The sequence below is a fragment of the Bubalus kerabau genome, chromosome 18 (genome assembly GCF_029407905.1).
Source record: "Bubalus kerabau isolate K-KA32 ecotype Philippines breed swamp buffalo chromosome 18, PCC_UOA_SB_1v2, whole genome shotgun sequence".
Lineage (NCBI taxonomy): Eukaryota > Metazoa > Chordata > Mammalia > Artiodactyla > Bovidae > Bubalus > Bubalus kerabau.
In genome coordinates, this window is record NC_073641.1 from 15,845,891 (window position 1) to 15,873,331 (window position 27,441).

Sequence of the window (27,441 nt, forward strand, 5' to 3'; positions counted from 1 at the left end):
ATATGTAAACATGTTCAATATATCCCCTCTGTCACCACAGAGCACTAAAAAGAGTTCCATGCTGCACTAATTTTAAATCTAAGAGCTAGGATCAGGATTGAGGTAATCTAGACATTAAAAAAGTCTCACAAGGAATCACTAGATCATAGAGTCCTTTAATGCTAAAATTACCCCACAGGCAGTCTTCTCACAGGGAAAATGTACTACCTTTCAGAAGGTGATAAATAATTAAATCCCAACATACTACTCACATATAAAGCAAAACTCAATGTAAGTTTGTTTCAGATATTATCCAAGGTATTTTGGTTAAGTACCAACATTTTGTACAGTATAGCCTCTCATCAGTTATATAAAAATAGAAACCATTTGTTGAAAGCTATTATATGTTGAGTACTCTACATACATTATCTTAGTTATAACCATCTTTACAACAACTCTATAAGGTGAATATTTTTCACCATCTTTTTAAAAATTAGGAAATAGGTTAAAAGTTTTAAATGTATTTGCCCCAGGTCTGTAGCTGGAGAAGAGCATTCAATATTGGGTATGCCTAACTTCAAAACACTAGGTTTCTATAAAATCTTCAAAAATCTTTCCATTATAGTCTGCTGCCTTAGGTTAAACAAAGAAACCTGGAGTGATAGAAAGCTAGTCTATATGCTGCCTTATTAACTGACAACTTTCTACTAGGAAAAGAGCTAATATTTGGTCAAAATTATCCCATAAAAGGAATATAAAGATATTTAAATCTTTTAATTCTCTAATAGATCAAGAATAAACTGATCCAAACAGCAAAGTAAATCATCTACTTCTTTCCATACTCACTGCCAATATCATCTCAGCCACCATTCTAATTCATCTATGATTACTGTATTAGCCTCCTAATTGCTTTCTCTGTATCCATTCTTGCTGTGTTTGAATCCATTCATTTCACCACAACCACAGTGATCTTGAAGTTTACACACAAAGACACATGTATACACATATGTGATGTTATTCTCCCAATCAGGTTCAAAATCCATACAAGAAATAGAAAACTGTGGGATTTATTGCCTTTTTTTCTCCAGCCTCAACTACCACTTAAACCCCTCTAAACCTGTTTCCTTATCTATAAAATGTAGATGGATACTACTTGTAAGACTGTTAAGATAAACGGGACAATTAATGAAAAAGCCTTGATACAGGACCTAGACATAATATGAGCTCAACAAAGAGCAGAGTATTATTATTCCTTCTACAAAACCCTATCCAGGTATTTTAAAGGTTCTCTGACATTTCCAGAATGTCTTGGATCTCCTCATTTTCCCCATTTTTACTGAAAAAGCCAGCTACCAATTACTCCCAAATTAACTAACACACTCTCCTTCACGGAAGCTCTGACACTACCTGGATTATCCCCTATTGGCATCTGTCTCCAAAACACATGTACACAAACTAGGGAATTTGGTCTTAGAGAATGCATCTTTGTATGATAGAGGAAAAAGCATGTAGGTCTTTATTTAACAAATTATTTCAAAACCTATGGAATGAAATAGAAATCCTCAATATCCTAAAGCTACTTCTACAATTCACCTCAAAACTGAAGTATTTAAAAAAAACAATAAACTTTTCAGAAAAAAATACAGACAGACTTACTTGGTGCACACCACATGGGTGATAACATCTCTATGCATGTAACTGCGCTCATACATGGATGCACTGGGGAGATTATCAAGATAGACTTTTTCAAACTCTAGAACTAAGGGAAAAAAGTAAAGAAAAATATTTTTAACAACTGGAACTAGATAATATTTTGTATTTCCTTTTAGATTTTAATTTCTCTCAATTCACACGTAATGAAAAAATATCCAGTGTCTGTTATGCCAGTTGTAACTTATTATTTCATAGTACTGAATAGCACCGTTGTTTATTTGGTCATGAATCATTCTCAGGTTTTATACAGGTGCTTAACTGTGTCCCAGAACTTAAGAACTGAGTGGCTCTGGCTTAATATACAAGTTCCATTAAAAGAGAAAAACCTTAAGTTTCATGAAAATATCGCAACCAACTTTCCAACCATATAGATCCAATTATTACTGCTACTTTAAATAAGTAGTAAGAGGTCAGAGGCCATCCAGAACATCTCAGTTTATCTTGAAGGCAATGATCCTCTTTGAAGTCACTGATACTAGGTTTGAGTAAACGTAATAAATGCTTAGATTTCTGGAGCTGAGAAAATCCTAGAGAATGTCCAGTTGACGTGCTTCTCAAACTTTTTCCAAGGGCAAAACATTTTTAAGAGTGGTAATCTGAGGAAATATTTCATGATATGAGCTATAAAAAATTTTACTAGTAAAAAAATGACATACCTAAAAACAATCCAATGATGGCCAAACATGCCCATAAAAAGTTCGTAAATTAAGCATGATCGTTTCATGGTTTTTCATCACTGCTATTTAGCAAGCTCAAAGTTGTGTCCAATAAATTATGTCTCTCTTCATTTTCAGTTAACAGAACTTCCATTTTTATACGGGAATATTAACATCCAGCTATAGTATATTCCTCACCTTCTCTGCAGTTAGGAGTGACTAAGTACCAATGAAATAAAAGTGGAAGTGTTGTATAACAGTCAAGAAGTCTCCCTCAAGAGTTGTGCTGTTCTTTCTTTCCCCCATCTGACAGTTTAAAACTTGGAGATAACCATCAAGGACAAACATGAGGTCCATATCCTAGTGATGTTGGGGCAGAAAACTAGGAAGGAAGAACCTTTGGAGCCTCCACACCAATCCCAGACTGTCTACTTTAGGACTTTTATCTTTATTGTCATTTTGGATTTTTTAAATTTATTGTCATTTGGATTTTTCTGTAATATACACTAAATTTAATCCTGATGGATATTCCTTTTGCTGTTAGTTCACTTGTTGAACAGATATTTACTGAGAACAAACTAGGTTCCAAGGGACATGGACATGAAGAGTTAACACTGTCTTGAGAAAACCATCATTGATTGGTAGAGCCATATAGTATATAATATATATAGAGAGAGCACCATATAAGGTAGAGCCATATAACCATTTATAGTATCATTCTGAAAATGTGTACAAAAGCCCAATGTCCAAAGAACATGTTAAAGGGGATGGTTCCATTTCTACTAAGTTTTAAACCCTATCCTTTTAGATAAAATCTTCAGTGACATTTTCTAACATTTCATACATGTTTTTGAATTTCTTCTTCAAACTGAATACACTACTGATTAATTAGAATAAGCATCTCACTGTCTCATCTGTATTAAGTTTATAAGCTCTTTGTTTCCTAACGCTAATATTAGCACCTTGATATTTTTGGACTTTTCCATTTCCACAAAAAGGGACCTGATATCTAGTGCAAGAAAATAATTGCGAACATACACATAGTAATATCCATTCGTTCAATACTTACTGAGTACCTGCTATATGGAAAGCACTGTACCCAGCACTGGAGCAAAATAGGCATGGTCTTTGCTCTTATATGCTTACAGTCTTAACAGTGAAGAGAAACATTCATCAGACAATCACTGAATAAACATACAATTTTAAAATGTAGCAAGTGCAATGAGGAAACAATTGCTATGGAAACATTTAACTTAAAAGACTTAGCAGTAAAAAAGGTAATTGCACTTTAAGGGTGTTAAGGAACAATATTCAAAAAAGTAGCTTCTTCAAAATGTATATACATAAAATTTTGCTGTATCGGTATCCAAACTGTATTCAAAATTTGGAACCATAAAAATGTCACTCTGATAAATACATCTCATACTTATGATCAATGTGCTTTAGAATTTAGAAACTCAGCCCAGACTGGAAAAGTCATAGGTTTTCCAGAGAAGGTAATAGCTGAGCTAAAGGTTGAACGACAGTAGGTTAAGTGAAGTGGGTGAGGAAAATTATTCCACCTTGTGACACCCACGTAGACATTCGCAGTTGTAAAAGGGCATGCCCCATTCTCTAGTGTTATAGTATGGCTTGGACAAAGAGTAAGGAGGATCAAAGATTTGGGAGAGAAGTAATGGAAATGTGCTGAAGGAGGAATCGTATCAAGGGCCTTACATGCTATATTAGGGAGTTTGGACATTGTTCTAAAAATAATGAGAAATCACTTAAAATTTTAAGTTGGAAGAGTAATTAAAGATTTGAGCTTTCAGAAAGATCACATTTTAATGGTCTTATACGTTTAAGGAAAACATTCCAAAGAACCTGAAAAATAAGAAAATTTAATGTGACCCTTTCACCAACATCTCCCCCCTTTTTTGGATCACCCTTTTGATTTGATAAAATTTTGTCACTGTTACACGCTAGTGGCAAAATGCTTCCGGCCATGATATCTCGAGTATGGTGTGGAAACCACAGGTCTTGGTTTTTGGATGAAAAACTTGTAATCCAGGAAAGTTTTATAATTGTCAGAAAACTCATTAGTGGTGGAGTCAGGAATTAAATTATCCTTATCTATTCCTACCACCACTCTTCAAATAAAAACCTGAAATAGAAAGTTTTCTTTCCCACATCTGCTAAACGGGGTTAAAACTTCCAACCTCATACGGCAGCTGTACGGATTATATGAGCGGTGCCAAACACGTAAGTAATGGCAAGTTAGCTTTAGCCTCTATTGTAACAAACCAGAGATTGCTAGATACTATTAAAAAGACGTTTTACTCTGTCCAAATCACTATTTCGGAGTAGAGAACGGCCAGAAGTGAGAAGACGACCCTCTGTTCCGACGACACAAATCCCCACAATCACACACCCTCCGTTTTGGGGTCTGGTTTGAACTCTCCCACTCGGGGGACACAGCATTTCATCTCGCCCTGTGCCTGTCTCTGTAGCTACCTTTCCTCTTCTTCGCCAATGTTGCCTCTACAGGTAAAGGCCCAACCCAGCGCTCTTCATTTTCTTCTTCGTTCTCTTGAGGCACTGCCACTACCAGCTCTCGAGCGCCGAGTTCCGTTTTTTCCGGTTCCTCCGGGTCCCGGCGCCTTCTTCTTCTCAGCTGTAAATCACCACCACACTCGGCCGCCATGTTGTCCGAACCGTCAGAAAGTGCGCGACACTCACAGCTCGTCTACCAATCCCGAAGCCGCGGCGCGGCCTTCTCGTCAGCGGCCGAGCAAGTTCCAGGATTGGCTGGAATGGGTGGAAGCAGATCCAATCAGCAATCAGCGCGCGCGGGTTCTGGGCCGTAGAGCCACTTCTGGAGTAGGCTGAGGCGATCTGAGGTCTGTGGTGTGGAGGAGGTAAGCGTTTGGCCGGGAGAGCGTCTTATCGGGTGAAACTTACTCCCGGGGTTGACAACTCCTAGGATATGGAGCTGCAGACCCCTATGGTGGGACCCTTACCTCCGAGAAACTGGATACCTGTCGTCCCACCAGGCCTGAGTCCCTTTCTTCTCCGGCTCTAGAATCCCACCGTTTAGGAGAGAAAGACATAGGGGTGGGGAATTTGAAAGAACGAGTTAACTGTCGGGCCTCCCTTGAGATTTGCCAAACGTCTTTTTTCCTGAGCTTCTTGATTCTTTCACACACAGTCTGAAGAAGATAATGAGCGCTTGTTACTGTGGGGGTTGAGCGGTGGGGCTGGGGAGTGGGGAGGGAGGGACTGGGCAGAAATCCAGGCGCGCCCAAGTGGCCCAGGCAGGACCATTTACCTTCTGGTCTAGGTTTCCATCTCTTAGTGGATTTCTGGACGTAAGCTTTCTTATTTAAAAATAATTTTTTTTTTTTTACTATGGTAAAAATATATATATACAAAATTTACCATAAAAATTGAGATATAATTGACGTATATTAGTTTCAGGTGTACAGTGTAATGATTTAATGTTTGTATGTTGTATGTATTGGGAAATGATCACCACAGTAAGTCTAACATCCATTACTATACATAGTTACAGAATGGTGTTTACCCCCTGTGGTGAGAACTTTTTAAGTCTTCTCAGCAGCTTTCGTATATGTTTTCATATAGTAGTATTTTCTGTAGTCACCGTGCTGTACACTATATTCCCATGACTCACTTATTTTGTAACTAAGTTTGTACCTTTCAACCCTCTCCACCCATTTGCGTGGCCCTCCTGCCCATCTTTGGCAACCACCAATCTGGTTTTGTTTTGTTTTGTTTTTTTTAATCTGTGAGCTTGTCTTTATTATTATTATTTTTAGATACCACATATAAGTGAGATCATGTGGTATGTCTTTCTCTGTCCGACTTATTTCACCTAGCATAATGCTCTCAAGGTCCATTGGTGTTGCCCATGAGGAGATTTCATTCTCCTTTATGGCTGAGTAAAATTTGCTGATATATGTCTGTCTATATTGTATTGGATTTTCTTTATTCATCAGTGGATAGACACTTAGGTTGTCCTTGCTGTTGTAAGTCATGCTGCCACAAACATGAGGCTGCATATATATTTTTGAATTAATGTTTTCGTTTTCTTTGGATAAACACCCAGAAGTGGAATTGCTGGATCATATGGTAGTTCTGTCTTTACCTTTTTGAAGAACCTTTATAATATTTCCCATAGTGGCCACACCAATTTATGTTTTCACCAACAGTGAACAAGGAATTCCTTTTCCCTCACATCCTGGCCAACACTGGTTTCATAATTGCCACTCTAACATCTCATTGTGTTTTTTTTTTTAATTAATTTATTTTAATTGGAGGCTAATTACTTTATTGTAGTGGTTTTTGCCATACATTGTCATGAATCAGCCATGGGCGCACATGTGTTCCCCATCCAGAACCCCCCTCCCAGATCCCTCCCCATCCCATCCCCCAGGGTCATCCCAGGGCACCAGCCCTGAGCACCCTGTCTCATTTATCAAACCTAGACCAGCGATCCGCTTCACTTACAATAATATACACGTTTCAACGCTACCCTCTCAAATCATCCCACCCTCGCCTTCTCCCACAGAGTCCAAAAGACTGTTCTTTATAGGGTCATAGTTACCATCTTTCTAAATTCCACATATATGCATTAGTATACTGCATTGGTGTTTTTCTTTCTGACTTACTTCACTCTGTATAATAGGCTCCAGTTTCATCCACCTCATTAGAACTGATTCAAATGCATTATTTTTAATGGCTGAGTAATATTCCATTGTGTATATGTACCACAGCTTTCTTATCCATTCGTCTGCCAGTGGGCATCTAGGTTGCTTCCATGTCCTGGCTATTGTAAACAGTGCTGCAATGAACATTGGGGTACACGTATCTCTTTCAATTCTGGTTTCCTCAGTGTGTATGCCCAGCAGTGGGATTGCTGGCTCATATTGCAATTCTATTTCCAGTTTTTTAAGGAATCTCCACACTGTTCTTCATGTGGCTGTACTAGTTTGCATTCCCACCAAGACTGTAAGATGGTTCCTTTTTCTCCTCACCCTCTCCAGCATTTATTGTTTGCAGACTTTTTGATAGCAGCCATTCTGACTGGTGTGAGATGGTACCTAATTGTGGTTTTGATTTGCATTTACTTGATAATGTTTAGTACTTTTTCATGTAACTGTTGGTCATCTGTATGTCTTCTTTGGAACATTTTCATTTTTAAGTCATATTACTTTTTGGTATTGACTTGTCTGAGTTCTTCATGTATTTTGGATAGTAACCTCATATCAGATATATGATTTGCAAATATTTTCCCCCATTCAGTTAGTAGTTGCCTTTTCATTCTGTTAATGGTTTCCTTTGCTGTGCAGAGGCTTTATAGTTTAATATAGTCCTACTTGTTTATTTTTGTTTTTTGCCAAACTCCCAAAATCACCAAGACCAATGACAAGGAAGTTGCCACTTATGTCTTCTTGGAGTTTTAGAGTTTTAAGTCTTACATTCAAGTCTTTTAACCATTTGGAGTTAATTTTGGGGTATGGTATAAAATAGTGGTCCAGTTTCATTCTTTTGTGTGTAGCTGTCCAGATTTTCCAACACCATTATTGAGAAGACTCTCCCTGTCATATATTCTTGGCTCATTTGTCATAAAATTAATTGACCTTATATGTGTGGGTTTATCTCAGGGCTCTTTATTCTGTTTTGTTGACCTATGTGTAAAATTTGCCATCTTAATCTTTTTTATCCAATAAATCAGATCAGATCAATCGCTCAGTCGTGTCCAACTCTTTGCGACCCCATGAATCGCAACACGCCAGGCCTCCCTGTCCATCACCAACTCCCGGAGTTCACTCAGACTCAAGTCCATTGAGTCAGCGATGCCATCCAGCCATCTCATCCTCTGTCGTCCCCTTCTCCTCCTGCCCCCAATCCCTCCCAGCATTAGAGTCTTTCCCAATGAGTCAACTCTTCGCATGAGGTGGCCAAAGTACTGGAGTTTCAGCTTTAGCATCATTCCTTCCAAAGAAATCCCAGAGCTGATCTCCTTCAGAATGGACTGGTTGGATCTCCTTGCAGTCCAAGGGACCCTCAAGAGTCTTCTCCAACACCACAGTTCAAAAGCATCAATTCTTTGGCGCTCAGCCTTCTTCACAATCCAACTCTCACATCCATACATGACCACAGGAAAAACCATAGCCTTGACTAGGCGAACCTTTGTTGGCAAAGTAATGTCTCTGCTTTTGAATACGCTATCTAGGTTGGTCATAACTTTCCTTCCAAGGAGTAAGTGTCTTTTAATTTCATGGCTGCAGTCACCATCTGTAGTGATTTTGGAGCCCAGAAAAATAAAGTCTGACACTGTTTCCACTGTTTCCCCATCTATTTCCCATGAAGTGATGGGACCGGATGCCATGATCTTCGTTTTCTGAATTTTGAGCTTTAAGCCAACTTTTTTACTCTCCACTTTCACTTTCATCAAGAGGCTTTTTAGTTCCTCTTCACTTTCTGCCATAAGGGTGGTGTCATCTGCATATCTGAGGTTATTGATATTTCTCCCGGCAATCTTGATTCCAGTTTGTGTTTCTTCCAGTCCAGCGTTTCTCATGATGTACTCTGCATGTAAGTTAAATAAACAGGGTGACAATATACAGCCTTGACGTACTCCTTTTCCTATTTGGAACCAGTCTGTTCCATGTCCAGTTCTAACTGTTGATTCCTGACCTGCATACAAATATCTCAAGAGGCAGATCAGGTGGTCTGGTATTCCCATCTCTTTCAGAATTTTCCACAGTTTATTCTTGTCAAATGGTCTCCCTAAAACACTTCCTCCAGAAGCCCACTCAGAAGGCATCTATTGGGTTGCCTGTTTCAAACCAGATAAATTGCTTCTTTGCTTTTGCTTTGTCGTAGACCCCAGATGGGCTTTCCTGGTAGCTCAGCAGTAAAGAATCCACCTGTAAAGAAGGAGTCACAGTAGACATGGGTTTGATTCCTGGGTGGGAGAAGATCCCCTGGAGGAGGGCATGGCAGCCCACTCCAGTATTCTTGCCTGGAGAATCCCATGGACAGAGGAGCCTGGCAGACTACAGTCCAAAGGGTTGCAAAGAGTCAGGCACGACTGAGGCAACTTAGCACGCACGCACGCACGCACAGACCTGAAATACAGGGAGGTAACTGCCCATAGGAAATACTTGTTAAAGATTCCCCCCACCCCTAAATTTTAAATTCCCCCTGACTTCCCCGGTGGCTCAGTGGTAAAGAGTTTACCTGCCAATGCAGGAGATGTGGGTTCCATCCCTGGGTGGGGAAGATACCCTGGAGAAGGAAATGGCAACCCATTCCAGTATTCTTGCCTGGGAAATCCCACAGATAGAGGAGCCTGGTGGGCTACAGTCCATGGGGTCGCAAAAGAGTTGGACAGGGCATAGTGACTGAACAACAGCAACAGCAAATTTTAAAGGCTCCCATTATTTGACATGTCCTAACTAGAAATTCTCATTTCATCTCTGCCTTCTGATCTAATCGCACCAGTTTCTTCTGTGTCTCACAAATTTTTCATGTTCGTACTTGGTCTAATCTTGCTTTTAATTCTTTGATAGCAAATCTAACCTTCATCTTTACAGTTTCTCATAATCGTTGTCATTCTAGGGAGCTAGCACTGTGTACTGAGCACTGTACTAAGCCATTTGTTCTTCTCAGTAGATTTCTCTGATCTTCGATATAGTTAATTCTGAAAGCACTTGCAGTCTTTATTGTATAATTTACTACCTTATAGCACTTGCAACTACCTGGAGAAATTTCAGATATTTAGTTGTCCATTTATTTATATTGTGTCTCTTCATTGAAAATGTATGCGCATGAGGACAGACTTCATCTACACAGTTAGAACCACAGTGTCTGACAAATGGCCCATTTAGATAATGTGTCAGATTAAGATAATGTGTCAGATAAATAAATATAGCTTAGAATTACATGGGTACTTCCTATTAATTTATTTCATGTATATTATTCTTCCAATGATAGTATGAGGTTCTTTAATATTAAGTCTTGGTTTTAGATCTTTTAAGTTTGTATGGCATAGTATCTCTAAATATAACACTACTGTTCTTCAGTAAGTGACTCCAGATTGTAATACTGAGGACTTCAAAATATCTGAGGACTTGTTCTCTTTATAGAAAGGTAGATTTAAGGGTATATGTTGTGGGGAATGATAAATTTAAACCCTTGTGTTAGTCACTCAGTCGTGTCCGACTCTTTGCGACCCGTGGACTGTAGCCCACCAGGCTCCTCGGTCCATGGAATTCCTCAGGCAAGAATACTAGAGTGAATTGCCATTTCCTTCTCCAAAATTTAAATCCTTAAGTATTCTTATTTATTTGTTACATTGAGTTGTACATTGAGTTGTACATTCAGCTAACTTGTTGAATATCTATACATATACATGCACGCAGAATTTTACATTAATTTTTCTCACTGATAATGTATTTTATTGGCTAGTATTCTGCAAGATGGGGAAGGATCAATTTGCACTTAATTTCTAAATTAAGGTATATTTAAAACATATATAATGTTTGATTTTTTGCTTAAAAATTTTTAAAAATTTTTAATGACTGTTTATAGCTTTGTGAACTTAACTATCTTTTGTGTATAGCAAGGAAGATTTTTAGTGTAAACACATTTGGATATGGCATAAATTGTTTAACCAACCTTCTACCAGTTAACATTCATTTTGTTAATGTTAGTAGCCAATACTGATATAATTCTTTATACGCCAGGCACATTTCTAAGAACTTTGCATATATTAACTCAGTTAATTGTCATAACAATCCTATAAAGTAAGTAATACCGTCTTCGTTTTACAGATTAGGAAACTGAGGCATTGGCAATGTAAGTGACTTGCTCAAGGTCATTAGGCTTGTAAATTCTGAAGCGAGAATTTAAACCAGGACAGTCTAATTGGACAGTTTCCTCTCATGAGTGTTATTATTGATAATGTTGCAGAAAGCATACCAATGTAGACTTATGCAAATATATCTGTAGGATTATCCTGGGATATCTGTAGGATATCCTGGGAGTAGAATTTCTGATTCAAAAGATAAATACATTTAAAGTTTTTATGGATATTGCTAATTATCCTACAAAGGGATTGATCTTCAGACAATGCATGCCTTTTATTCTACACTCTTGCCAATATTGTTTTTTTTTTAATTAATTTTTCATTATTGCTAGTCTGAATGAAAAAATAATTTTAATTTGCATTTTTATGACATGGGTAAGGATAATGCATTTTTCTATATTTAAAATGTAATTCTTTTTTTTTAAATTCCTCATTTGTTTTCTTTACTCATTTCTATTTGAGTGTTTTTATTGTTTGCCTTCTTATTGCAAAATAAATACCGATACAAAAAACCTCACACAAAATAAATATAAAATTTATAAATTATTATAAGATGAATACCCTTATTACAATGCAGATCAAGAAATGAAATATTGGTAATCATTGCAGAAGTCTCTCCATTTGGCTTATCTCAATCACAGTCTCCCATCTTCTTTTACCTCCTCTTTCTCACTATCCAAAAGTAATTAATATCCTGACTTTTATAGTGGTCATTTTTTAAATTTTTTCTGATTTGTTGTTGCTTTTTTCTATTAATTTGTGAGCATTCATTATTCATTAAGAAATTAGTTCTTGGATGCCAAGTATATTACAAATTTCTTTATTAAGTTTTTGGGTTTTAACTTTTAACTTTTTAATGATATCTTTGTCCATTCAGAATTCTAAAAATTTTATATAGTGATTTTACTTAGTTTTGTCTGGAAAGGCCTTTCCTCATCTAAGAGCTAAAAAAATATTTTTTCCCTGTTCTTTATGGTTTGGATTTTTTGAGGGTTGGAGGAGTACTATAAAGATTGAGGCACATATCTGTGCTCATTTTTCCTCACAAAAATTGCACATTTGTTAAAAAGAATGAGGAAAGTGTGTATGGGCCAAAATATATCTGGAAAAAAAAGCAATATATATCATAGCTCCCTGAATGTGTGACTCTGGAAAGGTTTTGTGTTCCACTGTTCAGTTGCCTATCTATGTGCTAATTGAACACTATCATAATTAATATAATTTTTTAAAAATAAGTTTGACAACTGGTAAAACAAGTCTTCCCGTCTTAATCTTTGTGAGGATCTTGACTGTTTTGACCATCTGCACTTCCATATAAATTTTAGAATTAGCTTGTCAGATGCCACAAAAAGAAATGAAAACTTTTGAAATTTTGAAATAATATTGAATAGATCAACTTGGGAAGAATTTTATATCCTTAAAATATTGAGTCCTCCAATCTGTGACATAACTTTACGTATCTTTAAAAACTCTCTATTGATAAATAATAGATTAAACAATATAAAATTTAAGTTCCATATGAATAGAACTATTTTGGGGGGTGGGTTATTCTGGTTTGCATTTGGTATTGTGGGATAGATATTCTCATTGTTTTTTATTACTCTGACCACCTCCTTAAAATTACCCAGCATTGAATTTATGTCATCAGACTCTACCACCAATCATTTTTCCTTGCAGCAGTTATCTAGCAGGATTATGTCATGCGCCTTTATTCCTTGAAGATTTTTAGCTCCTGACTCTGTCACCCTCCCTTATTTTCTGTCATAATTCTTGATGATTTTAATATCCATATAGATGATCTTCCAAATCACCTGGCCTCTCTTTTTCTTGACCTCCTTTCCTCCAGTGATTATATTCTCCACCTTAGCTTAGCTACTCACTCCTCTGGTCATACTAATTTAGACTTTGTCTTTCTTTCATTTTGTCTCTGTTTTTACCTATCCTGCTACACTATAGAGGAAAACACACAAACACGTTCTACTTTCACTTTAAATTCATGCCTACTAACCTCAAGTGGGCTTTAATGTTACCCAGTTATCCTACTATTTCACCCTCTTCCACTCTTTTATATATGTATTTTATATTTTTTTTCCCTTTCTTAAATCTCCACTGTATTTTTCCCATCTTCTTTCATAGCTGATGACCTTAGTTACCACTTCACTAATGAAAGAGAAGCAATCCAGACAGAACTTACATAAGCTTACATATTTATTCATCTTCCTGTATCTTTGCCCCTAATATTCTGCCTACCTTTCCATTAAAATGGATGAACTGCATGTACATCTGTCTTAAGCCAATCCCTCTACTTGAGCATTAGATCTTTTTTTTTTATATTATTATTATTTTATCTATTTATTCTGTACATTAGATCTAGTTATTCTTTTTTCCTCTCCTTTCTCTTCTGCATTAGAATGTTTGCTTCTCTTACTATGTCATATAAAGATGCTATATTGCATCCTACTTTAAAAAAACAAATTATAACTTTCTTGACCTTGTATCTTACTACAGCTGGGACCTTATTTCTTCCCTTTAGAGAAAAAATTCTTAAAAGTGTTTTATATACTGGATATGTTCAATTCTTTGCCTGCTGTCTCTTAAATCTACTTCAGTCAGGCTTTCACTTCCATGATTCTCTTGAAGCTACTTTTATGAAGGTTAACAGTGACCTCCATTTTTGTTATTTACTTCAATGAAATAGTGTGACACATTATTCCAAAACTTATGTAATAGGGGCCGGGCAGGGGCACAACTGTTAGGGTGTGGCCATTAGCACGGTGCTTAGAAGTTGTGCTCCAACACTGGTCAGTCTTTCAGTGGTCTTCACAACAGAAGTGCAGTGAAGTGGATCTTGGGCTTCTCTGCGGCTTCTCTCCAGCTTCTCCAGGCCCTCCGGTTTCAGGCCGGTGGGTGAGCTGAGGGGCCAGAGTACAGGCTAAGGGCTGTGTCCTGTAGAGATCTAGAGCCCTCACCTTGAAGCAGCAGGGAACATCTCCCCTATCCCCGCCTCTGTGATCAAATGACCATGGCAGTATCCATGGGTCACAGTGTGTGGGACCTGGCCCTAATTTGGGTGGCCTGAGGGCAGGCTGGGTCTTGGGCACCTTGTTCCCTCAGTGATAATGGCTGGGCAGAGTCTGGGAACCTGGCCCTGAGGGCCCTACCAGCTGAGAGCTGTCTCTTCAGCCAGGCCCGGGCACTGGCTGGAAGACCCAGGCTGAGTGCTGGATGGCTGCTCCCAGGCAAGGGAAATCGCTCATGTAGAGACCCCCCTTCTCTTAGCCTGGACCTTGAGGGGCCTGGACCTTGGGGGGCAAAAGTTGAACTTTGGGACCTTTCCCTCTCTTGTCAGAACAGGGAATAGCATTTGTTATGGTGGCGGTTTATAGAGACATCAACCTGTGACCTCACCTCAAGAACAAAGGACCTCTGACCTCATCTTGTTTTCTCTGCCTTACTCTGCTCTAATCACAGTGGCTTCTTTACTGCTTTAGGACACAGCAGTCATGTTACTTCCCCAGGACCTTTGTACTTACAGTTCCCTCTGCCTAGAGCCTCTTCTCCTAAATATCCATGTGTCTTACTTCCTTCTGTCCTTCGTATTTTTGCTAAGTTGTCTCATTGACCTTATATGACCACCTTGTGAAAAATCACGTTGCCCCTGTCTGAGCACTCCCTATGTTTCTTCCTTGTCTTGCTTTTCTTCATAGTTCTTTAAACTGTTTGATATATAACACATATGTATAGTTAATCTTTTATTTTATTTATAGTTTATTTATATTTGTTTTAATCTTTTGAGTTTATATTGTTTTCCTCAAGTGAAATGTGAGCTCCTTGGTTGGAGGAATATTTGCCTGTTTTCTTCACTGATACATCTTTAGCTTCCAGGTGAGTATCTGGCAGGTAGTGGGTATCAATGAATATTGTTAAATGAACATTTTTTACTTTAGTTTTTCTTAACAAGGTTAACAAAAATCATAAGGCACATGTCATTGAATCAGCAAGATCTAGATCCAGATAGTACTACAGATGTGGAAGATGTTGCCGATGCTGAAGAAGAACTTATTAAAAAATGTGAAGAAATGTGGAAAGATATGGAAGAAGTAAGTATCAAGACATAAAAGTGATATACTAATTAATTACTGTAAGGTTGAATTCCATTTCAGTAATAGACGTAAGAAAGAATTACACTGATTTCTGAAAGCAGTTATGCACGTGTGCAGTTGTGTCCGACTCTCTGTGACCCTATGGACTGTAGTCATATGTGACCCTATGGACTGTAGTCATATGTGACCCTATGGACCGTAGACATATGTGACCCTATGGACCTGCCAGGCTCCTCTGTCCATGAGATTTTCCAGGCAAGAATACTGGAGTGGGTTGCCATGCCCTCCTCCAGGGGATCTTCATGACCCAGGGATCAAACCTGCATCTCCTGTGTCTTCTGGATTGGCAGGCGGATTCTTTGCTGCTGAGCCACCAGGGAACCCTGAAAGCCATTATATTATATGATAAACACTTAAATATTTTTTAGATTTATAAGCATTCATTTTAGAAATTTTATACTAGGTGAGCTGTAGAAAGAGAAAAAATTATGGCAGTCCCTGTCCTCAAGGAGATTATCATCTAATTCAGGCAATCACAAATTTTAATATGGTAGTTAAGTTTAAAGACTACACTTAAAAGGAGTACTAAGCCTAGCCCGAAGGTATCAAAGATAGCTTTCTTAAAGAGGAAATAATACTGAATTCATTTCAAAAGGATAAATAGGAGTTAGCCTGTGAAAGTGGGAGAGGTATACAAAGTAGAAAGAACAAAATACATAAATGTTGGGAGAATTTAGAGAACTCTTAGTAGAATAGTATGACATTTAAATTAGGAGAAGAAGGATTTGTAGAGTGAGACTGGAGAGGTAATTAGGGGCAAGACGTGAAGGATATTGTTGAATGAATATTATGGGGAACTATTAAAGGATTATAAACATGAAGTGGCATTATGAGATACCTTGTTTGAGGAAATAACTCTGGTAGTTTTGAAGAGGATGGAATGTAGAAAAGTGAGACTACAGAAAGAAAGAATATTCAGGAGGCTCTAGTAGTGGTCCTGTAAGAAGTACTAAAGCCAGATATCATTGCGAATAGAAGAATGGATTTAAGAGATACTAAGAAGATTGGACTAAAAGGGCCTGGAGGTTAATTGTTGTGAAATGGTGATGGGGAATTACAGATAGTTTTAGGAGAAGGCAATGGCACCCCACTCCAGTACTCTTGCCTGGAAAATCTCATGGGCAGAGGAGCCTGGTAGGCTGCAGTCCATAGGGTCGCTAAGAGTCGGACATGATTGAGTGACTTCACTTTCACTTTTCACTTTCATGCATTGGAGAAGGAAATGGCAACCCACTCCAGTGTTCTTGCCTGGAGAATCCCAGGGACGGGGGAGCCTGGTGGGCTGCCGTCTATGGGGTCGCACAGAGTTGGACACGACTGAAGTGACTTAACAGTTAGGTTCCTAGCTTGGGCCATTGAGTGGTTAGTGGTTTTATTTTCCAAGATAGAGAATATAAAGGGTAAGAACACTTTATACTTAATGGGGTTTGAGTGAAAATATGAATTAATTTAGAAAATTTGATTGAATTATATGTACATTTTCTGAGTTAATGAGATAGAATCACTCTGGTGCACTATAGTATGCTGGTAAAAATTTGTTTTACTCAAAATAGTGTAATATATGATACAGGCCATAGACATTTTTTTACATCTTATTCCCAGTAAAATTTTACATTAAGGCAGGTTAATGGTTTTTTTTTTTTTCCTTTTTAAAAAAATTATTAGTTTTTTGAACATATATCCTTGGTACTCTGTGATTACTGAAATTTTAAGATACTCTGTGTTGCTTTTGAAATATTTTCAATATAGAATTTTGAATTTAAAAAATAACAAAAAATGTTTATGGAAAAGTATTGCAACTAGAAATAAGCACAATTAACATTTAAGTTGCCCATATTTTTACTTAGATATAATCACTATTAACAATTGTGAATTCTTTTTCAATAGCATAGTAGCAATGTCTCCTGATGATTTTATTTTCATATGATTTTAACTGTCTTCTTACCTTTTTTGTTATCTTTCTGTACTGCTTTCCCCCTTGTTCTATTATTTCCCATTTTTCCATTATCTACTTTCTAATTCACCCTAGCTATTAGTTTTTGTTTTTCTTATGCTCATTTTTTCATTCTGTGTTGAGTCGAGAGTCCACTTGTACTTTTGTTGTGTTCATGTTGGGACCTGTTTGGCTTCCTTCTTGATCCTCTTGCTTAGGAAGTAAGGATTTTAAAGATTGTTCTCATACATAAGATATTTGTATATTGTTTTAGAGGAATATTACATTGGTATTAAAGGATAGAGGAAAGAAATTGTCTATGGTATATAGTGTGTGATTTGTTTTTCTTTTCTTTTTAAATCAAGTGTCAAAACAAATTATCACTTACTGGAACTGAGACACTCACTGATTCAAATGCTCAGGTATGATTCCTTTTGTTCTTCCTAAAAGTAGAATACATTGTGTTTTAGGTACAAAATGTGTTTGTATTTATGCCAAGTAGAACATTTTTGTTACTACCTGTATACTTAATGATTTGGAAAATTTTCTCCTCTTTCTGAATTAAGAGAAATATTCTAAAAACTTTTTGAATTATCTGTTATAAGTAAATTCTTTATTATTTATGTTTTAACAACTACACATGCATTCAGCATGGAGTGAATTGCTCATTGGCTGCTATCGTGATACCTTGTTAAAAATTGGAACAAAGACTGTCCCATGTTGTGTTAGGTGCAGTAGCCACAGTTATTTACTTTCTGTGTGGAATCTTGACTAATTTTACCCTAAGCTTCATAAAAGGATTAAACTATTCATCTGAATAATCAAAGACCTGTGGAATTAGCTTAGAAATATACCAGTGGTTCAGTGCAACAGGTTAAGAATTTAAAGTGTGACAGAGATGACAGCACAATCTTTGGGAAAGGGATGAATTAGTTAATAAATAATAGTGGTACAACTAGATATTCATCTGGAGAAAATAAAATTGGACTTCTGTCTTTTATTGTAGAAACATAAGTTTTAGATGAATTGCTATGAAAACCTAAGAAAAGCTGGAGACTGTGCAGTCTTGGTAGAGACAGAAGAAAATGGCTTGGCTAATAATAGAAATCTAGACATGGTAAAAGAAAATTTAGATGCATTTCACCATATAAAAAGTTAAAAATGTTTTTAAAATAAAAATTCTAAGAACAGAGTTAAATATGCAAATAATTCCAATAAAAGTTCTCCAGAAATACTGGGAGCATGTCAAAAGACATTGGAACCTATTGAAGGCACTCAGCTGTCCATATTTGGTATCATGTAAGCATCAAAAAAAAATAATGGCTTCAGTTGATTATAACAATATGAAAACATTAAAATCTATGAGCATAATACTCCTCAGTGATAAATGAGAATGAGTGAGAAAGAGACAAGAAAAATGCTTATTTGTCACTTTGAAAAGTGCCTATTATAGCAGAGCTTTGAAAACTGGTCATAAAAAATGAAATCATCTTTTGTAAAGGGTTTGTATCCATCAATAAGTAAATAATGTTCTTTTGTACAGGGTAAAACTGAATATTATATTTGGGAAATCATTGTACAATAATTAAATTATCTGGTTTCCTTGGGAAACGTGATTCTTTTCTTGTAGAAATTGAGACCTTCTGAATCAGAATCACTAGTGATGAAGCCTGTAAGTTTCCTGAATGATTTTCGGGCAATAAGCCAAACATCAGTTTTGAGGGAAGTGCTCAGGTAGTGGTAAATAATCAGTATCCTGAGATAGTCAGTAATAGCATTATCCAAAGAATCCACAAAATGTCTTTTCCTATTGTGTTGGGGGTCTCCAACATTCCTCCCAGGTTTGATGCTGCTGCTAAGTCGCTTCAGTCATGTCCGACTCTGTGTGACCCTATAGACGGCAGCCCACCAGGCTCCCCTGTCCCTGGGATTCCCCAGGCAAGAACACTGGAGTGGGTTGCCATTTCCTTTTCCAATGCATGAAAGTGAAAAGTGAAAGTGATGTCGCTCAGTCGTGTCCGACTCTTAGCGACCCCATGGACTGCAGCCCACTGGGCTCCTCCATCCATGGGATTTTCCAGGCAAGAGTACTGGAGTGGGGTGCCGTTGCCTTCTCCGGCAGATTTGATGGTTCTCTACAGTTATTCAGAGGACTCAATCTATAGTCATCATATTCATCACTGAGATTTATTGCATTGAAATGATACAGAATAAAATTAGCAAAGGGAAAAGAAACATGGGTTGAAGTCTAGAGGAAACCAGGCATGAGCCTTCAGGACCCTTTCCCAGTGGAGTCACCAAAGACATACTTAATTACCCTATTGAGTTGTGACGAGTGTGAAACATTGTCTACCAGGGAAGCTTATTAGAGACTCAGAGTCCAAAGTTTTTTGTGGGAGGTAGTTACATAGGCACCCTTTTGCCTGTCAGTTATCAAAACACCAGACTCTTAGGAGGAAAGCAGGTGTTCAGTATAAATTGTATTTTCTCACAGTTTAGGCACAGAGAGCCACTCTTATCAGATTGGTGGGAACCTACTTAAGATCCAGGTTCCTAGATGCCAGGGGCCAACCTTGCAAGCAGGCTTTTAAGGATAATTTCAAGCTTGCTTAGTTTATTCTTTTCAGCATATCTATTCATTTCAAAAACTTCAATATTAAAGCTCAGTCCATTTTCTAAAGGAAGAAATTAGATATTTAAATGGGAAAATGGTAAGATTTCTCAAATTGTAAAAAAATCACTTTAGAAATACTACTCTTTTCTTTGTTAGAAAGGGTTTAATTTTATAGCAGTGTCAGATGTAATTTGTGTATTTGCCTTAGCTGAGCTTTAAAAGGTAAGAGCTGAGTTTTATCAGTATGCTGCTGCTGCTGCTAAGTCGCTTCAGTCGTGTCCGACTCTGTGCGACCCCATAGATGGGAGCCCACCAGGCTCCCGTGTCCCTGGGATTCTCCAGGCAAGAACACTGGAGTGGGTTGCCATTTCCTTCTCCAATGCGTGAAAGTGAAAAGTGAAAGTGAAGTCGCTCAGTGTGTCCAACTCTTAGCGACCCCATGGACTGCAGCCTGCCAGACTCCTCCATCCATGGGGTTTTCCAGGCAGGAGTACTGGAGTGGGGTGCCATTGCCTTCTTTGTTTATCAGTATGAGGTTAAATTATATTTTTTAATAGGTTAAAAAAATGAGTGTCAGTAATTTTATGTATTTTGATTTAATATGTTCAGGAAAAGTGATATAGAGTCCTTATCATTTTGATAGTTTTGCCTAGTTTAAACTCTACTTTTTAAGAATTTGTTATCCTTTTATAGTAATAATAATAATTAGCGTTTATAAGTGACTTTATAGTTCTCAAAATCTTTTTTACATTCTTGTTTAATTATCTCTAATAAAATTATGTTAAACTCTTCTTTGGCAAAAATTTGTAATACCTGTAGATGCATTTTATATAATTAAGTAAATCTTTCAAAGAGAGTAGGTTTTTCCGTCTGACTATTCAACAGCCAATGTTATGATCCAGAGTAGGGTCTTTAAGCTTCCTGATCTGTATTTTAAAGATTGATTAAACAAGAGTACTTGAGGGACTTAACTGGTGGCGCAGTGATTGGAATCTGCCTGCCAATGCAAGGGCTATGGATTTGATCTGTGGTCTGATCTGTGGGTCCAGAACTAAAATCCCACCTGCTGGAGTGCAACTAGACCCATGCACTGCAGCTACTGAAGTTAGCGCACTCTATAGCCCGTGCTCTGCAACAAGAGAAGTTCCTGGTCCTGCAACTAGAGAAAGCCCAGGCTCAGCAACAAAGAGCCCATGCACCCCGGCAAAGACAAAGCACTGCCAAAAATAAATACGTAAATTTTAATTATAAAAAAAAGAGTACTTGGTAACTTTTAAATATAGTTATTACAGGAATACTTATTGCTTGCCTTTTAAAAAATATTTATTTACTTATTTTTTATCTTTGTGTTGGGTCTTCTGCTGTGTGAGGGTTTTTCTCTAGTTGTGCAGAGCAGGGGCTGCTCTTTAGTTGTGAAATGTGGGCTTCTTGTTATGGTGGCTTCTCGTGTTGTGGAGCATGGGCTCTAGGCACACAGGCTTCAGTGGCAGTGGCTTGAGAGCTCTAGAGCACAGGCTCAGGAGTTGTGGCACATGGACTTAGTTGTTCTGTGGCATGTGGGATTTTCCTTCACCAGGGTTTAAACCAGCATTTCATACATTGCAAGGCGGAGTCTTAACCACTGGACCACCAGGGAGGCCTCCCTATTGCATTTTTGAAATGTAAGTTTTTGATCTATTTGGCTACCTATAAAAATTATGTAGAAGAGAGAAAAATGTTCTGAAATTTAAGCATGTGTTAGTCACTCAGTTGCATCTGACTCTGCAACCCCATGGACTTTAGTCCACCAGGCTCCTATGTCCATGGTGCTTCCCAGGCAAAAATACTGGAGTGGGTTGCCATTTCCTTCTCCAGAAATTTAAGCATACATACATGTTAATTTTATGGTCTAATCTGGTAACAGATTTATCATGTAGATTTGTAATTTATCAAGATTAAAATGATTGGAATCACCTAATATCAGAAACATTTATTCTAATTTATTTTTGGCTAAAGGGATATACAGTTTACAAACTTTGGTATAGTAAAACTTTTTTTGTGTGTGTATGTGTGATTTGTGGAATAAGTCTCATTTTATAATTATTTTTTATATATGTATTTAAACTATAACTGCTCAGTTAAACTAGTTGCAATTTTTCTAAAAGTACATAGAAAGGGGAAAAAAGAGCATCTTTCAAGCAAATTTGTCCCCCAAAATTGGCAAGAAATAGCATTTTTTTTTTTAAGAATATTACTTCAGAGAATATTTTTTTTTTAAAGAATATTACTTAGGTTCTTTTAGGTTGAATAGTGAAATTAGAAATGATCATTTTTAGGACTGTATTGCTGCTATAATGACAATTTATAGTCTATAATTAATGTAATTTAAAGGAAAATTATGTTGGGAGTGATAATTTTTTATAGTTTAGATGGCTGTTACATTAGCCACTTATTTTATGGACTTGTATTAAAGTATTAAGACTGTTTACACATTCATCTATGAATAGATATGAATATTCCATAGGAAATAACTTTGTTTTATTCTCTTCTTTTTTTTAAAATAGCTGTCATTATTAATTATGCAAGTGAAATGTTTGACTGCTGAACTTAGTCAGTGGCAAAAAGAAACTCCTGAAAGTAAGATTCTTATTTTTAGATTTGTATTTTTATAAATTAATGTTGAATTAATTTAATGATCACAAGAAGAATTCAAGATGTATTTAACTTTCTTGAAATTGATCTAAATTCCATTGCTATAAGGAGGTCACCTTATTTTTCTGTTTTTACACACAGAATTTCATACTTCTTTATTATTATAGATGAGGATGTCTGCCTCACGTTAGAATATAGTAATCTTGGTTACAGAGACTTTATTATAGCCATCACTTTATTCTCATAGACACTATTTTATATGCTCAGTAGAAACTGTATTGTTTCCTAGTGAATGAAACTTATATAGTGGAGGAGAGAAATTATTTTAGATACTTGCATTAAAAGCTGCATACATTTTATGTTGCCTTTTGATTTGTCCAACGGTATTTTTGCCTTTAGTTGAGAAACAGAAAATTACTTAAAAATCTGTGGTTATAATACCCAGCTAGGAGATATTTTTCAGTTATTAAAGATTGCATTCTTTTAAGTGGTATGTTTGTCTGTATTCAATCGTCTATATGATTGTACTCTCTTTTTTTGTTTAGGTCTCCCTTCTGCTTTCTTCTACTTCTGTCTCCTTTCCAACTTTCTTTCTTAGTTTCCTCTCCATTTTCTTCCAGTTATCAGGATTCTTTTTTCTCATTCTCTTCCTAAACAATTTTATCTGCATTCTTGTTTTAAACTGTTAGGTTGATGCAAAAGTAATAGCAGTTTTGCAATGTTGAACTTTGCCATTTAATATTTGAATATAATCTTAAATAAATGTGGTTATATTATACATTGAATGCACATTTCTAGCTTTATGTTTTTTTTGCTAATGACATTACTTGCTGTTTATTTTATATTTATTTTAGACTAGGGAAATGGTGTTAGACAAAAAGGAAATTCGAGTGATTTTTCTTATATGAGTTCAGAATGGTGATGAAGCAGCAGAGATAACTTGCAGCATCAACAATGCATTTTTCTCAGGAACTGCTAATAAACATATAGTGCAGTGGTGGTTCAAGAAGCTTAGCAAAGGAGATGAGAGCCTTGAAGATGAGGAGCACATGGCCGGCCATCAGAAGTTGACAACTAGCTGAAAGGATCATTGAAGCTGATCCTTTTACAACTACACAAGAAGTTGTGGAAGAACTCAGTGTTGGCCATTCTATGGTTGTTCAGTATTTGAAGCAAATTGAAAAGGTGAAAAAGCACGTTAAGTGAGTACCTTGTAAGCTGACTGAAAGTAAAAAAAAAATCATCGTTTTAAGTGTTTTCTTACTGTACTCAACAACAATGAACCATTTCTCAATCGGATTGTGACGTGTAATGAAAAGTTGATTTTATATGACAGCCAGTGATGACCAGCTCAGTGGTTGGACCAACAAAAAGCTCCAAAGCACTTTCCAAAGCCAAATTTGCCCCGAGAAAAGGTCATGGTCACTGGGGTCTGCTGCTGGTCTAATCCACTACAGCTTTCTGAATCCTAGTGAAACTATTACATCTAAGAAGTATGCTCAGCAAATTGATGAGATGCACTGAAAACTGAAGCGCCTGCAACTGGCATTGATTAGCAGAAAGGGCCCAATTCTTCTCCATAACAACACCTGACTGCACAGCATACAGCCAGTGCTTCCAAAATGTTTGGAAGTTATGATGTTTTGCTGCATCCACCATATTCACCTGATTTCTTGCCAACGGACTACCACTTCTTCAGGCATCTTGACAACTTTTGTAGGGAAAACACTTCCACAACCAGCAGGAGGCAGAAAATGCTTTCCAAGAGTTTGTCAAATCCCGAAGCCCAGATTTTTATGCTACAGGAATAAACTAACTTATTTCTCATTGGCAAAAATGTATTGATTATAATGGTTCCTATTTTGATTAATAAAGATATGTTTGAGCCTAGTTATCATGATTTAAAATTCACGATCTGAAACTGCATTTATGTTTGCACCAACCTAATATGTTCATGCCAATGTCCACCATTGTTTTATGTCTTCACTACCACCTAGTAGTCTTTTTAATTTCAGCACCTCTGACATGTATGTATGTACAATTATGATTTTAATTTATATTCAACCGTATATCTTGTTGCCTCCTCTAGCATTATATTGGGCATCTCAAAGACCGCTTATACTCTGTTATTAAAATGTTGGTGTTCAGTGCTTTTTGCTTCTTACTCTATTTCAACATTATATTTTTCTGCTCCTATTTTAATGTGTTATGTCTGTATTAATGACTTCTATATTGGTTTGTTAGTACTGCCATAACAAAGTAGCATGACTGAGTTGCTTAAACAACAGAAGCTTTTTTCCCCCCTCACAATTCTGGAGGATAGAAGTCCAAGATCAAGGTGTTGGCAGGGTTGGTTTCTTCTGAGCCTCTCTTCTTGGCTAGTAGACTGCCTACCATCTTCTTCCTGTGTCTTCACATGGTCACCCATCTGTGTTCTAATCTCTTTGTATAAGAAAGCCATTCATAATGGAGTAGGGTCCACCCTGTTGACCTCATTTTAACTTAATTATGGTCCAGCCCCAATACAGTCATGTTTGAGGTACTGGAACTTAGGACGTCAAAATCTGAATTTTGGTGGAGTGGGAATGGATGGAAGGATAGGGAGAGGACACAAAATTTCCACAGCTTTCATGTCTGTGTATCCAAAGCAGACTTCTCTGTAACATCACACTTGTATATCTCTTTACCTTCCAGACGTCTTATAATCTTACATAAAGACCTTGTACTGCTAGCACTGAGCACACTGACTTCTTGGTCAAATACCCACCTTGCTTAAGGTTGTGAATCCCATAGACTGCCACACTGGAAAGATTTTAAAAATCTTTATATTCTTAGAGCCTGCCATATTGGTTGAAATGATTGTTTGAATATGAAGTGCTACTTTTGGTCACACTTGTCAAAAGGGAGATTTTTAAACTTTTTATTCTTAGAATTCTTTTCATTGTATAGCTATCCCAGGGCTGCCTATAATTAGTCCTATTTAGTTCTACAGGGCTTATGACTTACATATCTCTTTTCTGTTAGAAAACCCTCTAGCATGGAAGAAAGCTTAGAAAGTTTCCAGTAGCATATCATTTGAGAAATTTTAGTAGCACTTTATTAGGAAAAATAAATTTAGTATAAGAATTGAACTTTTGTAAATATAAGGATTTGATTTTTAATTTATATTCATTAGACTGGCAGAATTTTTAGAAGAGTTTATAATATTTTTGCTGTTTCTTAGTCATTGCTTCCAGAAAATTAAAAAAAAGAATCTAGCATCCTATTTTAAAATTCAAAATACACATTTTCTTCTGTGAAATTCACTTTCTGGGAATCTATCCCACAGAAATAAAAGAAAGAATCAGTGTATAAGGACATAAATAAAAGAATGTTTCCTGCATCATTGTTTTTTGAGGCTGAACTCTAGACACGAAGTTACTGCTCAATCAGTAGTGAAATTGCTCAACACATTTGATGAATTTACTCTGTGGAATATGCAGTGATTTAAAATTATGAATTTGACTTACTCCAGATGAATGAAACCCACACAGGATTTCCATGTGGGTTTTGTTGAGTGAAAATAAGAGTAATGTGTATGATATGATCTCATTCTTGTAAAACTGGGAATGACAAAATTAATAACCCTTTTTTTGTATATGTACAAATATGCGTAGACTGTATACATTGGATCTATGTTTGTATGCATAGAATCATTTAACCACAGAGAAATATTTAAGAAACACACTGTAGAATATTAATTTTGTTTTTGATGGATTGGTAAAATAAAATAAGAAAAGCACTGAAAACAAAATGTGAAAATATCACATTTGTCTAATGTGATATATAATTTGGCTATATATGTAAAGGTGTTAAAAATGTTTATAAAAACTGTACGCATCTCATAAACATTCTGTTTTATATAAATGAAAAGGGAAAGCGGTATCTTAGAAACTACAAAATCAAATTCTTGATTTTTGAGAAGTAACTAAGCATATGTATAATTTTTGTTTGTTTTGTTCCTGTAGTGATTCCCTTGAATGAAGAAATTCTGGTAACATTAGGAAAAGAAGAGGTAAGTCACTGAATGAATTTGTAGTGACCCAAAATAGCTTATGACAAGAAGTGTTTTGGATAAGTTCATGCCATAGTGAATGAGATGAAACCACTTTAAAATTGTATTAATTATGTTTTATTGAATAGGATTCTTCAGATTTTTTGAATTTTGAATTAAATATATAAACTTTACTCTTGTATTTAATATTTGTTGATTAAACTTCATAATAAATGTTAAAAGTTTACATATAACTAAACGATTATACATATATATCTGTCCTTAAAACTTAACATAAAGGTCAATAAGATGTTTTTTAAAGCATCAGTTTATTAGATAAAAGTTTTGGAGATAAGATAGAAGCAAATAAGAATTTTAAACAAAGTTGTAGAACATTGAAATAAATATCTGTATTCTTAGAGACAGACTCTGCCCAATAGAACTGAAGAAAGGCTTTGGATTTGAAGGAACCTGGTACTTGAAAATTCAGGGTTCAACTGTAGAGCTTAAAATAAGATTTCTTTAAATCAAGAACAGACCACTAGGCCTTCTCTGTCTCTCTCTTACAATCAAGTGGATAACTTTCACCCACACACCTGAAAACTGGAGGCATGTTATATGGAAACATTAAACTATTGAGGCTTTGACCTTAGCATCCCAGGTTTAATAAGGTTGGTGTGAGGTCAAAAGTCAGAAAGTTCAAGTTAACATTTTTATACTGTGGTGGAAGTACCAGCTCCTTCTCTTGATCTATCTACAGGGGTCCTTTGTTGTTGTTAAGTTGCCAAGTTGTGTCCCAGTCTTTGCAACCTCATGAACTGTACCATGCCAGGCTTTCCTGTTC

General features: G+C 36.5%; 2 protein-coding genes across 8 annotated transcripts in view; one reads left to right on the forward strand and one right to left on the reverse strand.

Moving 5' to 3' along the window:
• The window catches only part of PPWD1 (peptidylprolyl isomerase domain and WD repeat containing 1), a 284,360-nt gene that overhangs the window by 16,442 nt on the left and 240,477 nt on the right, over positions 1-27,441 (reverse strand). Inside the window, exons 2-3 of one of the 3 annotated variants that reach the window (XM_055554451.1) lie at positions 4,842-5,053; positions 1,636-1,738 (exon numbers count right to left, since the gene is read on the reverse strand). In XM_055554451.1, the coding sequence (XP_055410426.1) occupies positions 1,636-1,738; positions 4,842-5,031 (293 nt within the window). In that variant the 5' untranslated portion in view covers positions 5,032-5,053. Of the gene's footprint in view, positions 1-1,635; positions 1,739-4,841; positions 5,054-27,441 lie in introns of those variants that run through there. The other 2 variants (XM_055554452.1, XM_055554453.1) reach the window with 2 other exon arrangements.
• The window catches only part of CENPK (centromere protein K), a 56,730-nt gene continuing 34,384 nt past the window's right edge, over positions 5,096-27,441 (forward strand). For 4 of the 5 annotated variants that reach the window (XM_055554470.1, XM_055554468.1, XM_055554466.1 and 1 more), the window contains exons 1-5: positions 5,096-5,245; positions 15,171-15,323; positions 17,685-17,741; positions 22,477-22,549; positions 26,572-26,618. In XM_055554470.1, the coding sequence (XP_055410445.1) occupies positions 15,207-15,323; positions 17,685-17,741; positions 22,477-22,549; positions 26,572-26,618 (294 nt within the window). In that variant the 5' untranslated portion in view covers positions 5,096-5,245; positions 15,171-15,206. Of the gene's footprint in view, positions 5,246-15,039; positions 15,109-15,170; positions 15,324-17,684; positions 17,742-22,476; positions 22,550-26,571; positions 26,619-27,441 lie in introns of all 5 variants that reach the window. The other variant, XM_055554467.1, reaches the window with a different exon arrangement.